General features: G+C 48.7%; 6 protein-coding genes across 6 annotated transcripts; 2 read left to right on the top strand and 4 right to left on the bottom strand.

Moving 5' to 3' along the window:
• Positions 1–408: 408 nt before the first annotated feature.
• On the bottom strand, positions 409–1570 carry N7479_008858 (uncharacterized protein; the record flags this gene model as incomplete). The annotated part of the gene is made up of 2 exons (XM_057256551.1): positions 409–943; positions 996–1570. 2 exons carry the CDS (start codon positions 1568–1570, stop codon positions 409–411), a joined length of 1110 nt encoding a protein of 369 aa, XP_057104009.1.
• A 909-nt stretch (positions 1571–2479) lies between these two features.
• Positions 2480–3502, top strand: N7479_008857 (uncharacterized protein; the record flags this gene model as incomplete). Its single annotated transcript, XM_057256550.1, has 1 exon — positions 2480–3502. One exon carries the CDS (start codon positions 2480–2482, stop codon positions 3500–3502), a length of 1023 nt encoding a protein of 340 aa, XP_057104008.1.
• Positions 3503–3728: 226 nt separating this feature from the next.
• Positions 3729–6181, bottom strand: tktA (transketolase tktA; the record flags this gene model as incomplete). The annotated part of the gene is made up of 6 exons (XM_057256549.1): positions 3729–3842; positions 3893–5256; positions 5314–5608; positions 5657–5741; positions 5854–5996; positions 6128–6181. 6 exons carry the CDS (start codon positions 6179–6181, stop codon positions 3729–3731), a joined length of 2055 nt encoding a protein of 684 aa, XP_057104007.1.
• Positions 6182–8043: 1862 nt separating this feature from the next.
• On the top strand, positions 8044–10250 carry N7479_008855 (putative phenol 2-monooxygenase; the record flags this gene model as incomplete). Its single annotated transcript, XM_057256548.1, has 5 exons — positions 8044–8081; positions 8129–8342; positions 8401–8873; positions 8936–8970; positions 9034–10250. The coding sequence occupies 5 exons, from the start codon at positions 8044–8046 to the stop codon at positions 10248–10250; spliced, it is 1977 nt and encodes a 658-aa protein (XP_057104006.1).
• Positions 10251–10709: 459 nt separating this feature from the next.
• On the bottom strand, positions 10710–12574 carry N7479_008854 (sugar porter family MFS transporter; the record flags this gene model as incomplete). Its single annotated transcript, XM_057256547.1, has 4 exons — positions 10710–11417; positions 11476–11893; positions 11950–12206; positions 12263–12574. The coding sequence occupies 4 exons, from the start codon at positions 12572–12574 to the stop codon at positions 10710–10712; spliced, it is 1695 nt and encodes a 564-aa protein (XP_057104005.1).
• Positions 12575–14018: 1444 nt separating this feature from the next.
• On the bottom strand, positions 14019–15344 carry N7479_008853 (SNG1 family protein; the record flags this gene model as incomplete). The annotated part of the gene is made up of 1 exon (XM_057256546.1): positions 14019–15344. The coding sequence occupies one exon, from the start codon at positions 15342–15344 to the stop codon at positions 14019–14021; it is 1326 nt and encodes a 441-aa protein (XP_057104004.1).
• Between the last annotated feature and the right edge of the window lie 1178 nt (positions 15345–16522).

The following is a 16522-nucleotide window of genomic DNA, read 5'->3' as shown; positions in this document are numbered from 1 at the left end:
TCAGATATCCATAGTGAGGCTCAGCCAGAAGAAATCTTTTTGATCCGAGTCATTCCATCAATTCCTGCTAAACGCACTTTACATATAGATCAGACAAAAACCATATGTAAAATTTAGGACTGAAAACATGACGTTCTGAAGAGATAACCATCCAATGTGTTCTTGAATGCTCTATGTTGTATTATTATACGAAGACGATAAAAAGCATGAACTCTGCAGACGACCTTTTTATGTACATATGTCTCACGCTACATGAAACAATCCATCTTAGCATTTGACATAACATTAACCCGAAAATACACGGCCGCCTTGCCAATCTTCCATGCCCATCACCATACACAATTTCTGCTTGTAAAAACAAAACAAAAACCATCGATAACAGATCCTGATAGCATCTCTACATATCCACTACGTCTTTGAAAACCGAGCCGTACACTCCTCCTTATACGCCTTCAGCTGCTCCATCTTAATCCGCGTAAACGACTCCATCTCCGCACGCACCTTCTCATCAAGCAACTCAACACCCGCACCCTCGTCGTGCAGCGCAGCCCAATAGATAGAGTCCACATCAAAGCTCTTCCTTGCCGCATAATCGAACCAGAACCGCCCAATGTTCCACGAATCGCGCATCCGGGCAGAAAGAGCCAGTCCACCGGGTTGCTCGCACTCTACCGCCGTTTCATTTTCCACTCGTTCCAACGCCCGCAAGAACTGCTCCATTCTCGGCTCATAGAGGGTCACGAATCCTTCCATCGAGCAGCGCTCAAGCCACACTTCCGGCCCGGCGAGTAACAGCCACCAGGGCGGGTCATACGTGAACTCGGCCGGCATGGCATTTGTGAACTCGAAATCGAGTACGGCGGTCATCTCGAGGGTTTGCGGGTCTATAAGCCATATTCGATGGTCGCATGTCGTCACAGAAAGGTATAAATAGTCTGCTATCCTCGGAATAGTACTTTGGAATTAGCTGTGCGAATCTATGTCGGGCAATGAACCGTTTCTGGGCGATTTCTGGGTTATCGGCTAGATTGCGCTGGGTCCAAAGGTGCGTTAGGTGCTCGTTCGCGACGGATCTTAGATACTCGCTTGCGCGGTCGAACGGTGCTGTTGGAAATTTATCTTCGGGGTAGCCGGACACAGTAGCTAACTCGTTCATGTTGTATGTCAGGGGTCGTCCGGTAACATGCCATGCACTTGAAGTGGGATCCTTTGAGATAGCTCCGATCCAAGTAAAAGCAAGTTGAGAAAGCTGGAATATATAATGGGCAATTTGATAATATATCTTGTCTAATATTGTCTTGTCGATATCCGGGTTTAGAACCATATCTTCTTGATCCGGTTTCTTTAAGACAGTCGATAAAAGCGTTCCTTTAACATAATCCATGATGATGAATGGACCAAGGTCTTGTGGACTCTCGGCAGTGAAGCCCCAGCTGTGAACACGAGGTATAGGAATATCAGTATTTTGGCGGAGGTATTCCATGATCTGGATCTCATTCAGGACCTTTTCGTCCCTGTAAGCTGTAGCCGTGTCCTGGTTTTGGGAACCGAATAATGGCATTCCGTCCATCGCTGAAGCCGAATCGGAAGCTGAAGTTGAAGGAACCCTTAAGAAATTCAACATATTTTCCAGTTCCTCCTCCAAGGCGCCCAGCAACAAAAATTGCTAATTCGTCCCTTGAATCAAAAGCTCTACTTAACCAAGCTTTGCATTCGTCATCACCGTTGGTCTCTTCTATCTCGTCAAAATAGGTCTTTAGCGGAGATGTCTTTTGTTGAGCCATCTGAGAAATTGGGAGAGGTGGTGAAAATATGTAGGCTAGGTGAAGTGAAGATGGGAGGAAAGGTTTGTGCTTGGAAGATTAAAGGCGCATTAGCAACAGAGCTTTGGCCTTATCAGATGATACAATGCTGAGGGAATCTGAAAAATTAGAGGTAAATAGGTTGAAGCTTTGCTCAAGTTGAGCAATATGTTTCCTTTGATCGATACAAGAATAGTCGGGCCGCTTATGTGGCCTTGTGATGTCTTTTTGGCGATCTTTCTGGTAGTCTGTTTGGATGTTTTTTTAGACCTAACCAACAGGACTCCATATATTGGGATTCTTCAATATAGATCAAACAGAATGCCTCGTAAATTTAGGACCAAAGCCATCACGGTCTAAAAAACCTACCCCACCATGAACACAGATCAACTCTAACCATATATGGTTAGCGCATTATGCCTTGAGAGTGAATGTTATGCATCGAGTCTTTCCCTTTTATGCCTCTATAGTATACAAATATACGTAAGTGAAGACACCTGTTTCCCTGCGACGCTATATTCTGATCGGGCAATACAACCTCCTCGGTCCGCGGGTCCCCCGCATAGCCCCTCCAGTCCCCACTAATCGGCGAACATCCCGGACCATCTATAACCCCCCAACTCCCTTCCAAACACCATTTTACAGCTCAAACCCTCTAGGAACCTCCCACAAAAGCCATGGCAGCAGAATACCCCCACCGAATCGCCCTACTAGGGCTAGGCACAATCGGCCTCTCAATGCTAGCCATGCACCTGCGGCGCGCAGACACCAGCATAGCAGTCTACGACCCGCGCCCCGACTACGAGTCCCAGATCCGGAGCACACTCCCCGCCCTTCTGGACTCCCCAGACTCAACCACCATAATCGACGATCTGATCCGCACAAATCGCCTAAAACTAGCAACCATCCTGCCAGAAGCTATCCAAAACGCGACAATCGTGCAGGAACAGAGCCCGGAAGTCACGGCCTCGAAACAGGCGCTCTGGAAGGAAATCGCTGGTCTTGCTGGGCCCGATACGCATTTGTGGAGCAGTTCGTCTGGAATCCCCGCGTCGGAGCAAGGAGCTGCGTGCGAGGCTGCGGACCGTGTTGCCGAGCGCTTGCTCGTCGCGCACCCGTTCAATCCGCCGCATTTGATGCCGCTTATGGAGATTGTGCCTGGGCCTGAGACTAGTGCCGAGGAAGTCGAGTTTGTGAAGAGGTATTTTGCCGATGTACCTGGTCCTAAGGTTTCGGCTGGTGCTGGTGCTGGTGGGGATCAGCCGGCTGCGCAGCACTACCGGCCTATCACGCTGAACAAGGAGATTCCTGGATTTGTGGGGAATAGGCTTGCTTTTGCGCTTCTGAGGGAGGCGTGTTATCTTGTTGGGGAGGGGGTTGTCTCTGCGAAGGACTTGGATTCTCTTGTTACGGCTAGTTTGGGGCCGCGGTGGGCTTCTACTGGTGTATTTGAGAGTTATCATGCTGGTGGTGGGGAGGGTGGGATTGGGGCGTTTTTGCAGAAGCTTGCACCGACAATTCAGAATGTGTGGGGCGAGTTGGGGCAGGTTGATATTGAGGGTGAGCAGGCGTGGAAGGACTTGGTTGTGAAGCAGACTGAAGATGCTTATGGACTTTATACCCCTGAAAAGAGGAAGAATAAAGAGGAGATGTTGCGGGATGTTGTAGAAATGCAGAAGAAGAAATGGGGGGAATTGTGATTGATAGATAATGATATGATTATGAAGTTTAAGGGTAAGACCATAGAAGATAGGGAAAGAAACAAGGTTACTATTGGACGCTATCTTTTCTGACGGATTACTTTAGGGTTACTGATTTGAAAAGTGAACAATAGAGTGCTCTATTCGCATTCTTGTATATCTAGAGGGCCATAGCGCCCCTATTAAAAAACCAAAACATTTTGTTACGTCATATTCGTTCCGTTCCTTACAGGATCTGCTGGAAAGCACGGTTAATGGGGGAGCGCACGGTGTGGCCCTTGTAGAATTCGATGGTAGCAAGAGCACGCTTGCTGATGCCCTCAGGGGTGAACTCGAATTTCTACGGATTGTTAGTAAAAAGTCATAGGATAATAAGTGAAGGTAACTTACGGCGTACACCTCCTTGTAGGGGCCGGAGGCACCGAAGCGGTTGAGACCGAACTGCTCGTGAGAGTAGCGCTCCCAACCCATGGTGCAAAGAGCCTCGACGGACAGCACGGGGATGCCATCGGGCAGAACCTGGAGGCGGTACTCCTTGCTCTGGGCATCGAAGACCTCGAAGCAAGGCATGGACACAACACGGGCAGCAACACCGTGCTTCTCCTGGAGGTATGTGGCAGCCTCAATGGCGATGCTGACCTCAGAGCCAGAGGAGACAATGGTGACGGCAGCGTTGGGGGTGTCAACAGCGACGTAACCTCCCTTAATACCGTTCTCAAGAGTGGAGAGCTCAAGCTGGGGCAGGTTCTGGCGGGTCAGAGCCATGACGGTAGGAGTGTGCTTGGAGGTGATGGCGGAGTAGTAGGCAGCGCTGGTCTCGTTGCCGTCAGCGGGACGCCAAACCATGCAGTTGGGCAGAGCACGGAAGTGAGCCAGAGTCTCAATAGGCTGGTGAGTGGGGCCGTCCTCACCCAGACCGATGGAGTCGTGGGTAGCGATGTGGATGACACGAACGCGGGACAGAGCCGACAGGCGGAGGGCACCGGCGGCGTATGAGACGAAGTTCAGGAAAGTACCACCGGCGGGGATGATGGTGCCGTAGGCAGCGAGACCGTTCATGACGGCAGCCATGGCGTGCTCACGCACACCGTAGCGAACGTAGCGACCGGCCCACTCGCCGATGCCAAGGTCAGGGGGCTGGAAGTCAACAGCGTTCTTCCAGCGGGTGTTGTTGGAGCCAGTCAGATCAGCAGAACCAGAGACCAGCTCGGGAATGACATCGTGGATAGCCTCAAGACAGGCCTCGGACAGCTTGCGGGAAGCGACGGCAGCGTCAGTAGGCTTGTAGACGGGGAGCTTCTTCTCCCAGCCCTCGGGGAGCTTGCCGGAAAGACGGCGAACGAGGTCAGCACCCTCGGTCTTGTGCTCGGCCTGGTACTTCTCGAAGAGCTGGTTCCACTCCTGCTCCTTGGCAGCACCCTCAGCGGCGTGCTTGTGATACATGTCGTAAACGGCCTGGGGAACAGCGAAGCTCTCCTCGGGGTTGAAGCCGAACAGCTTCTTAACGCCCTGGGCGTCGTCAGCCTTAAGAGGGTTGCCGTGGACACCACCGGTACCGGCAAGCTTGGAGCCGTAGCCAATGGTGGTGGTCAACTTAATGACGGAGGGCTTGTCAGTAACCTGCTGACACTTGCGGATGGCAGCCTCGATACCCGCGAGGTCGTTGTCACCATCCTTAACCCACTCGGTGTGCCAACCGTAGGACTCGAAGCGCTTCATGACATCCTCAGTGAAGGCACACTTGGTGTCACCATCTATGGAGATAAGATGTTAGTCTTTCATATCTAGCTTTCGAGGTATTCGAGTCCTACCAATGGAGATGTGGTTGTCATCGTAGATGGCAATCAGGTTGCCAAGCTTGAGGTGACCAGCCATAGAGGCGGCCTCGCTGGCAATACCCTCCATAGCGCAACCATCACCGAAGAACATGTAGGTGTAGTTGTTGAAAAGGTCGAAGCCGGGCTTGTTGAAGACACCACCGGTGTGGGCCTGAGCCATCGCAAGACCGACAGCGTTGGCGAAACCCTGGCCAAGAGGACCAGTGGTGACCTCAACACCGGCGGTGTCGTGAGCCTCGGGGTGACCGGGGGTGGGGCTGCCGAGTTGCTAATGGAATGAGTAAAAGAGTGCGGTATATGGCTCAGAGAAACTTACACGGAAGTTCTTCAGGTCATCCAAAGTGAGCTCATATCCGAACAAGTGGAGCAGAGCATACTGCAGCATGCAGCCGTGGCCGTTCCTATTCAATTTGAGATCAGCTGGTATTCCAAAAGCATGGTCATTGGCGTTTCAGATGGAAAGGTCGTTGCCAACCCATAACCAGCCTCAATTCAGACGGGGAAAGCACATACGAGAGAACGAAACGATCACGGTTAGCCCAATCAGGGTTCTTGGGGTTGAAGTTCATGAACTTGTTGAACAGAACGTGGGCCACAGGGGCCATGCCCATAGGGGCACCGGGGTGACCGGAGTTGGCCTTGGAGGTGGCATCAATCTGATGGTGAAATGTCAGTCAGAATTCTTCGATTGTACGGATTGAAGCTTCATATGAGGCCAAAGACCCCAATATTGCTCCAATTGAACGCATTCAACAGAGGGGCAATTGCCCGGAGAAGATCAACATACCGCAAGAATGCGAATGGTGTTGACAGCCAACTGGTCCAGATCAGTGTAACCCATGATGGCGGATTCTAATACTGTTAGAGATGAAAACCACTGGAAGTCAGGTAGACACGTACATTTTTGAGTAAAGGGAATGATTTGGAGGATGATGAAAGAGAGAGGAAGAGAAGAGGGAGGGGAACGTATTTGTTGGTGGGGGTATGATGTCGGGTGGGGGGCGGACTGGTGGCTTGCAGCTCAACTGAACAGCAACTTACAGAGGTCACATTTAACAGAGAATTTATTGGGGTATTCTATTTACCAGAGTCTCTATGTACCATTTTACAGGCTAAATCAATGCAATTGTCTTCAACTTGTATATATTGTCTTATCTAGTCATTGCATCATTGGCTGAGTCAGCAACGAGGGGCGCTCAGCTATATCTATCTACTATGTATGAAAAACATTATATACTGACGGACTTTTTACTTGTCAAGTCAACTACTTCTATACATGTATCTTTCATGTCTTTGAATTCCTATTTCCCGACCTGCATCAATAGCCGTTTCTCCCGTTGGTGAGCTCAATGGCCCGCATTTTCCGACACTCTTCCGGTTCGACATCCACATGTTCTATTAGTATACACCGGGAGCCGCCCGGAGGACGCTGCTCCGACTCGCAACCAGCCTTTTCACGGAGAGAAATTAGCCGAATTTCCATCTATGGCTCCTCAATAACCGTGCCGATGATCAGCTGGACAACAGAAAAAAATAAGCAGTTTTGATAGAATTGGTGCCCTGGACCTCGGGAGGCCTTCTTGAACAACTCAGCGCTTACAAACGTGCAGATGACCGCACCTCGGATTCCCTAATCAAGCCAATCCGAGGGAAGACTGAACCCCGTGGACACAATGACAATTATAAATCTGCGAATATAAGTGGAATGGCAGTTCCAATGAAATTACAACGTGACCCCCACAGAACGTAGTCCCCGGAACGCGTTGGGGGAATTCAACGTCAACCTTCATCTCGGTGTGCCGGAAGAAGAGTAGCGCCGGAGAAAATATCAAGTCACGTGTGAAGTATATTTGAACTATACATCTATGTGATACATGTATAGGCATCGTTGTTTCTGTTAAAATGTGGAATGGCTGTATGGTATGGACGTTGAGCCACACCTTGGCTACTATTATGCCGTCATACAATCTCTCATTCGAATACATATATACCCCAGACCCTTGTTGTGCTTCCCCGGAAAGTGACTATCATCAGCCAGGATCACCTAGAAAGATGAGACCATCCCAGTCCAAAATGAAATTTTGAAGGCGTTTCTCGCATCGGACCATTTATGCTGCTTTCTTGGCTCATATTATTAAAATAAGCATTCAAATATTCGAAGGGTCTACGGCCTTTCAAGGCCGCAGAGCTTTACCTCCAACGACTTGTTCTCGGGGGAATTCCAGGCAAGATCAGCCACCTCAAATTCAAACAAACCAAGCCAGGTTGAGCAACAGGTCAGCTTACGCCACGTGTGCACATTAAAATTGACCAGTTCCTCTCAGCTTCTGGACCTCCATGACACAACAGAAAGGAAACTATGACACCTGACTGATATGACCTGGATATCAAAGTATATCCGCCAGGCCTTGCGATAAGCACCTATTTCGTGTTTACGACAGAAATCATTTTACAAATCAACACGGAAGACCCTAGGATTAGGGATGAGTTTGAGATTCTTGTAGCTCCCGGACCTCGTGATTGCCTGCGCTTTGAGTCAGCTTATACGAGGCTGGCTTTGCGTTAGGATTCTGTGACAGCGCAGTATGCCATATCCGTTTATATAAAAGGGCGTCTGTATCGGACGGATGGTCGTCCTTATTTACATTCACGGGTCAGCATTCAGCATATACTCCAATATATCGAGATATCCTGCCGTGCGCCATGGACAAAGAAGAGTCTACTCATTCCCAAGCCGATGTGTAGGTACTATACTCCTCTTTCCTGGCATGGTCTAATATTCTCGCAGCCTCATCATCGGCGCCGGTCCATCCGGCCTGATGGCAGCCTACTGGATGGCTCGCTATGGAATCAACGCACGTATTATCGACAAGCGTAATACGAAAGTCTTCCTAGGGCATGCAGACGGGCTTCGTGCACGCACGCTGGAGCTGTTTGATAGCATGGGGTTCCAACACCGTGTTCTGCAGGAAGGATCCACCAGCACCGAAGCAAACATCTGGGTGTGTACTCGCTTGTTTCCACCGAAATTAGGGCCTGGCTGACGATGCCAGCAAATAGGTTCCAGGTCCACAGGGAAAGCTTATCAGACAGGCTTTCATTAACGTTGCCAGGGTCGACGAGTCGCCCTTCCTCAACACATGCTTGAACCAGGGACGTATCGAGCGGTTCATCCTCGATAGTATTCGGGAACACTCTGATCTTGACGTGGAACGGGGCGTGATCGCCGAGTCGTTAGAATATGACGAGGAATTGAGTAATGATCCCAACTCATATCCTATCACCGTCAAGGTCCGAGTTCTTGGTGAAGATGATTCGAAAGTCAAAGATGGGTGTGAAACTACTGGGAATGAGGTGAACCGCGAGGACTTGCTTCCTGATGACTGGGCCGATCTGGCCCCACGCAGAAAACCACAAAAGACGCAGATTGAAACTATCAAGGCCAAATATCTGATCGGGTGCGACGGTGCCCACAGTTGGACGAGGAAACAGCTAAACATCCCCGTGGAAGGTTCCAACACGGACCATATATGGTCAGCAGTATTCACCATCCAAGCACGCTACAACAGCTAATATAATATAACTATGTATACAGGGGCGTGATAGACGTGATACCCCTCAGCGATTTCCGTAAGCACTACCCATTGTGCACGCTATTCTCCCAACACATCCACTAACTCAAACTCCCAACAGCGGACGTCCGTCGCTTAAGCATCGTGAACAGCGCCGCAGGCACAATCCTAGTAATCCCACGCGAACGCGGCTTAGTCCGCTTCTACGTCCCCGTGCAAACCTGCGAAGCAGGCACAACCGACCGATTCGACCGCTCAACAATCACGCCGGAGCTAATCCGGGAGCGCATGCAAGCCATCTTCGCCCCCTTTACCTTCGACTTCAAAGAATCTAACTGGTGGACCGTCTACCAAGTCGGGCAGCGGATTGCCTCGCAATCCACGAAAGGTAACCGTATCTTCCTTGCCGGTGATGCGGTGCATACGCACTCGCCTAAGATGGGTCTTGGAATGAATATGAGTATGCAAGATGGGTTCAACGTTGGGTGGAAGGTTGCCCTTACTGTGGCGGGTACTCTCAAACCTGAGGTTCTCGAGACTTATGCTTCGGAGAGACACCCGCTTGCGGAAATGTTGCTTGAGCTCGATCGTCATTGGTCGCCTATGTTCAATGATCCCAAACCCGAAATGGCGGATACGAAAGCTTCGGATATGGCCCTTATTGCGGGGAAGTTTGAGGACTTCGCTGATGGGTGGAAGGTCTTTTACCCCGCAAGCAGTCTTGTTCGCAGGGCTGAAGACGATGCTGAATTTGCTTTTGCACGGCATATGATTCCTGGGGAGAGGGTCCGACCAGCAAAGCTTCGCAATCAGGCTGATGGCGGTACAGTATGGACAACAAGAGCGCTGGAAAGTGATGGGCGCTTCCGCATTCTTGTTTTAGCTGGGGATATGCGAGACTCAATGCAGAAGCAACGCATTGAGGCGTTGGGTCAGGCTTTAGATGGACAGTCTGGATCGAGCATTTCACCCTTCGGTCGCTACTTGGAGATTGCTGGTCGATTCCAGTGTCCTATTGACGTACTTACCGTCCATTCTTCGCCGTGGAAAGACGTGGAATTCTTTGATTTCCCAGAGGTTCTGCGTCCATTCGATCCGGTGAAAGGATGGGCATATGACAAGATTTGGTGTGATGAGGCTTGCATATTTGATCGATATTGTGATGGAACAGCATATGAAAAATGGGGGGTTGACCGGGCTCGTGGGGCTCTGGTAGTTGTTCGCCCGGATCAATATATTGGATGGGTGGGTGAACTTGAAGATTTGGAGGAGTTGACGCAGTACTTGGATGGAATTCTTGTGAAAAGGTCGACAGACAAGGTTGACTTGGTCCTCTAGAGAATAATACAGTGACTGGACATAGTAATTGCACCCCTTGGCCCTTCACCGCCATGCCGCCTTCTTAAAACGCGTGCTAGAAATAGTACACGAAGCTGCTTTTTTTGCGACTAAAAGGCTGTATTGTTCACTCTTAGACCACTAAGAGTGCTCCGTATAAGCAGCTGACTATTCTTGTAGAGATAAATACTATTGATATGTTGTATGGAGCTTTTTAATCCGGCAGAATATTATATAGTCTAATCGGTGGGCAGGTGCAATTACTCCCGTGACTGTATCACATAGGACAACCTTTAGCAGCACGAAAGGAAAAATTGAAAATATATATTAGATCAAGCTATACGCTTCAAAGTAACTGACTGGCCGAATAAACAATAAAGAAAGAAAAATAAGCAAGACTATTGTACGTAGCTGCACTGTCTAACAACATCTTACGCAAATATATAGCCATCTTCAAGTTTACGCACGTGTCTCGGGCATCCACGACCCATCCTCCTGCAGCCCTGTAGTAGTATCAGCAACATGAGACGAACCAGGAGCATCCTCCTTATTCAAAGATTTCCGGGTGACATCTGGATTAGCAGGGAACTTGAACTTCGAGCTTTGCCACGGCTTCACTCCCATGCGGTACATAGTATCAATCTCCTCCAGTGTACGGCCCTTTCCTTCGATAACGGCGAAGTAAACCAGAGTCGCTGCAAGGAACAGACATCCGGCAAATACATATCCGAAGCGGAAGTCAATATCGCCGGTAATAAATGGAGTGAAGAAGGCAAGGAGGAAGTTCCAGAGCCAGTTCGATGCAGTTGCCAGAGACATGGCGCGTGCACGGTATTGCGAGGGATACAACTCGGCGATGATCGTCCATACCATGGGACCCCATGTACTGGCAAAGCCTAGAATGAAAAGACAGGCGAAGACGACCATGACTACGCCGGCGGATTTTGTTCGTTCTGGTTCCTCGCGATCTAGGGAGAAATGGCCCACAGAGGCGAAGACCATGAAGCAGACGAACATCCATAGAGCGCCGGTGATGAGAGAACGGCGTCGGCCCCAGTGTTCAATTAGGTAAAGACCGAGGAATGTTGTTCCGAAGTTAACGCCGCCTAGGATCATCTGGGTGACATAGCTGTTTTTGATTCCAGCGCCATTGAAGATTGTTGTGCCCTAGTAGGTGTTAGTTGGTTTCTTTTTCTAGGTGCTATAACAAGATCTCAAAACTTACATAATAGAAAAAGTAATTGGCACCTGTCAGCTGCTGCAGAGCTTGTAGGGCGACACCAACAAGAATCCGATACGCCATGGTCGGCTCACGGAACATCTGGAACCAGCTAATATGGCCGTTGCGCTGCTCCTCCTCGTGTTTCTGTCTGATTTCATCGAACTCGACGTGGAGAGCGCGGTGGTTATGAGGGACACCGTAGATTTTGGTAAGTGTGTGCTTAGCTTTATCCACCTTACCGTGGCGGTAGTCATAGCGTGGGCTTTCAGGGAAGAACATCATACCGAAACCAAGGATGAAGGCCCAAACATAGGTGATACCCATAGGGATACGCCATGAACTGGTGTCGGGGCGATCTTCGGTTCCAAAATTGATACAATTGGCAACGAAGATTCCAAGTGTGATAAATAGCTGATATGTACTGGGAAGAGTTAGAAGGTGATGACTACAGTCTGGGATGGTGTTTGTTCAACATACCTAATCAACGATCCTCGAATGTGTCTCGGTCCTGATTCGGCCTGATACATAGGTACCAGGAGGGAAACTGCACCAACTCCCAGTCCAGCAACCCAACGACCCATGGCAACCTGGTACCACTTGCCAGTAGGCGAGGAAATCTGAATGGTGATTCCAATACACACCATCAGAGCCCACCAAGTGATAGACCATTTTCGGCCCAAGCGGTCGGCGATGGGTGCGGCGATTAGAGCTCCGATCAGAGTACCAACTGATAGCTGTAGGTGGATATGTTAGCATATAAGCAATGAATAGCGAAGAACGCACCACTTACCAAGGCAACAATGAGACCGGAGCGAACATTACTAAAGTGATAGGTTCCATCTGATTGAAGTTCACCATAGCGATGAAGGAAGTCTTTCATCTCCAGGAAGCCGGAGATCTGACCAGTGTCATAACCGAAAAGGAAACCGCCCATAGAGACGAGGATGCACATAATGAACGAGCGCCATGTGAGGAACGGCACAGCCGTATCGACGAGATCATTGGGGCCCTTCTCGTGTTCATTTATGGACATTGAACTCCTAGGGTCCTGAGGATCTGCATAGAGGTCCTGTGGACGTTTCTTGAAGATCTTATTGAACATAGCGCCAGCAAGTACTATTTGACAATGATATTTGATACTTAGCAATTGATCATTGGAAATCCAAGCTGTTCCGGGATCAACCTTCTTATACAGTCCCTGGCCAAGAAACCATGGCCAAGAAACCCTGACGAAAGCCGAGTCCTGGGGTTTCTTGGCACCATTCGTACGATCCAGACAGGCCGCATCATACCGATGACTCGTTGATCCAAAATCCGAGCAAGCTCAATCACAGCCGTCACTTATGTCCACAAAATGAGAAAAATCCGGGGAATTTGCTTTAGATTTGATAGGTTCGCTGGTTCAGCCACGGCTTGTCCGGGTGATTCATCGCTGCTATTGATCAGCATATCGACACCCTTGATCCAAGACGCGAGCAAGACGCTCTTCACGGTTGTTGCTTATTTCTGCACGCAAACGGGAAAAATCCGGGGAATTTGCCACGGGTTTCGCAGCTTTTGGTTCAGCCACGGCTTGTCCGGATGGTTCATCGTTGCTGTTGGCCAGCACATCAACTCCGAACTCCACGCTCTCGAGTGGTGACAATGGAGTCTGGGCCTTCTAAGCCTCGTGATCATTTATTTCTGGAGACCAATTATATGGGGAAATTAGACCGGCTATGTCATCGTGGTTTGGGGAAGTATGACGATGGTAGCCACAAAGCTTGGCAACGACTGCCCCGGTTATGGTGATGTTTATGAGAGCCAAACTCGGAAGTCCAAGAACTTCATGTTTAAAATGTGGTCATTAGACATCAATCGCCTGGGTGGTCTAGTGGGTAAGAAGCTCTTCAGCTCCACAATCAATCAAGTTCATTCATTAACAAAAACACAGTATGATTCGCGCTTAGGGTTCACCCAAAGCATTATTGCGCGAGGTCCCCGTCAATCCCGGGCTCAGGCCCATCTTTTTTTTTTCCATTTGCTATAATCGAATCAATTCATTTAAATAGCATAAAATACTATATTAACTATAGTTATATATCTTTATTTGGTGTAATTCTCGACCGAATTAAAAGAACAAATGTGATTTTTTTGGAATGAAACCACAAACAACTTTGAAGTAAGCAAGTAGTCTTGATAGAAAACAGACCAGTGAGTGTAGAAAGTCATAAGAAAAAAGTTGTTTGTGACTACACTGTTTTCATTGTTCATAGAGAGATAATCTACTCAATTACATTACACTCCCTCAGGGAATCTACAAGATAAAAGAAAAGAAATATGAGCCTCTAAAATTTCCATGCCTCGAGAAAATTTGGGATGGGAGAATTTCCAACTCGTGTGCTTAAATCTATCTATGGATCATGAATCTCTAATAGCCTTCAAAGGTCCACGGTCAACCCATCGCTAAGCAAACCATCTCTCATCCTCCCTCTTTCCAATCAATTTCTAGTTTGCCCAAATTATATCCACCATTATTACCCACTTCCACCGCAATAGCTCCCTACCTAGGCAACCCGACGAAGAGGAATATCCTCAGCCGAGTCCCCATCTTGCCCAATTTCGCGCTGTGAGTCACCGACAGGTGTAACTGTCTTGCTCGTCATGACATGTTTAGCATCAGACTGAGCCCGATCCAAAGCTTCCTGAGCAGCGACAGCAGTTTTACAACGATGCTGCATCGCATACACTGCAATGGTGATACCAACAACCCACCACGAGAACATAATAGGAAGTGCACGGTAGAGCCGGTTATTGCACCCACCCGACCAGATCTGAATCAGGACTTCGTATGCCTCATGGGAGGGGAGTGCGTAGCCCCAGCGGAAGAAACCCGGGCTTAGCTCAAATGGGCTGAGAGTGCTGGCGACATTGAGAATAACCCATGTCAGAACAAGGAAGGGCATGAACTGAATTGGGATGAAAGCAGTTGCGATGTCGAATAATAGGAAGTTTATGTGCATCAGAAGCCATAGAATAAACCATGTCAGCACAAACCGGCTTCCGCGCTGTCCCCACGTCTCTCTGAACGCCCAGATGTACCCGGTCATTACCAGGGATCCGGTGAAGGTGTAGAGCGTAGAGGCTACCCCGCGAATCAGGCCGTTGGCTTTCCAGGATAGTTTGGTGAATGCGCCGAAACTGGTTGATATCCCGTTTAGGGTTAACACGAAAAAGAACTGTTGGATGATTGGCATCACCATGGATACTGTGTTGTAGAAGACTTTTGCGCCTTGTTCCGTGCCCTTGATGTTGATTTCTTCCACGTGTATCGGGTCGAGGAATGTTTTGAGAGTGGCTGGATTAGAGAGGTTGGCGGAGGCAGCCACGGAAGATCCATTATTGGCGTAGTATGTCGACCGTGTGACTTCAATCAATTTTAAGAAGTTGGAGTAGACTGCGCCTTGTGAGAACACTGGGTATCTCACTCCGTTCCAGATATACGTGAGCGAGGTCGGCGGGCTGGAACCATTTTCCAGTGCCGATGCCAGGGCAGCTGATCCACCCTCGGTGGTATAAATAGCGCCCCAGTAGTCACCGCGGCAGACGGCTTCTCGAATATCCTCTACTTGGGGATATTCATTCGAAGGTCCCGACAGCACGGTTGGGAACCCATCTCCTTGTAGCTGCCGGTAGGCATCTGACAGTGACTTTCCGATGATACCACCATCATAGTCAACGTAAAGCAAATTGAAATTATGATAACGGGTTGTACTTCGGAACTGCGTTGCATAAAGATAGGACATGTTGACCAAGAAAAGGATCTGAAGGAAGAAGAACATGGCGACCACAGCCGGCAAAAATCGAGGCCGGAGCTCCTTCCATGCGCCCATTTTGGGATATGAGTTTGGTTCTAGCCTCATGTTGCAAGATGTAGTGTTAAGGAGATGAGGTGTAGACAGTTACTGGGATTCTTCTGAAAAGTGACATTTATAGGGAGTCTCGGAACCCGATTCCTGTATGACTTAGTGAGTGAGCATATTTACTGTTGGTCATCACACATGGTTGCACTATTCGAAGTATAACAATACCCAGTACCTCAGTGTACTAATTGTAGATCCATGGATAACGTCAGATGATTTAGAAAATATACCAATCATATTGGGCCGTACAGCTCAATTTGCCGCTGAGTCAGCGGCATAACGTATGCAGTTACCTGGCTCTGGAGGTACAGGTGCCCAAAGTCCAAAAAAAGCTCTCGGAGTAAAGTGGTCGCACTTCTAAAAGGGGCAATATCTCGGGGGGAATTACGGAAGCCAATAAACCTGTATTGATTTCATAAAAGGAACTACTTTTACATAGTGCGGCTGGAATCATTAGAGACGGAGAAGATATCCCTTCAAATTAACTCGCTGTCAGGCTAATGATGGGATCAAGACCAGCCTGTGAAGTGAAAAAGAGGCTGGTGATCTGCCGCTAAAAAAACCCCCCTCAACTCTACGGAGTAATAGATCCGAAATTCTCCCCTATTTTTGTCTTTTTTTTGCTTTTTCTGCACATGACTAAGGTGCATGAATAAAGCTTCTTGCATGCGTGGTTGATCAGTCTCAATCCAAGCATCATAGCTTAGATATTAAAGTATCAACATACCCAAATTTGACTTGTTCTTGTCAGGAATATCGATTTCATCCGAATTATCACCACATAAGAGGATAATTTAGTTACATGTATGACGCACATCAGGGTTTATATCCCGGCCTGGTAGTCATCCGAGGGAAGTTTCAAGCAGTTTATCTTCGGTGCTAGTCAGGTATTTACGTAACAAAGAGCGGAAATCATTAGTTATACTAGTCTCGATATTTTCTATCAGCTCTTAACGAGCGCGTAGAAGACGTCCATGTAGTTCGTGAAGATTGTATACTTCTGGACAATATCCCTGGTGTAAAACGTGCCCTGTAGCGCAGCTCGGGATTATAAAATGACCTGAGGCGGGAAGATCATCGTGTCTGGCCGGTTGTGTTTTACACGCCAAGGCAAGCCGTATGATTGGTAAACAGGATAGGAGAAAGGA

This window comes from Penicillium vulpinum, assembly GCF_028829585.1.
Source record: "Penicillium vulpinum strain IBT 29486 chromosome Unknown utg000004l_segment0_segment0, whole genome shotgun sequence".
Lineage (NCBI taxonomy): Eukaryota > Fungi > Ascomycota > Eurotiomycetes > Eurotiales > Aspergillaceae > Penicillium > Penicillium vulpinum.
This window is presented reverse-complemented; position numbering and strand designations above follow the sequence as displayed.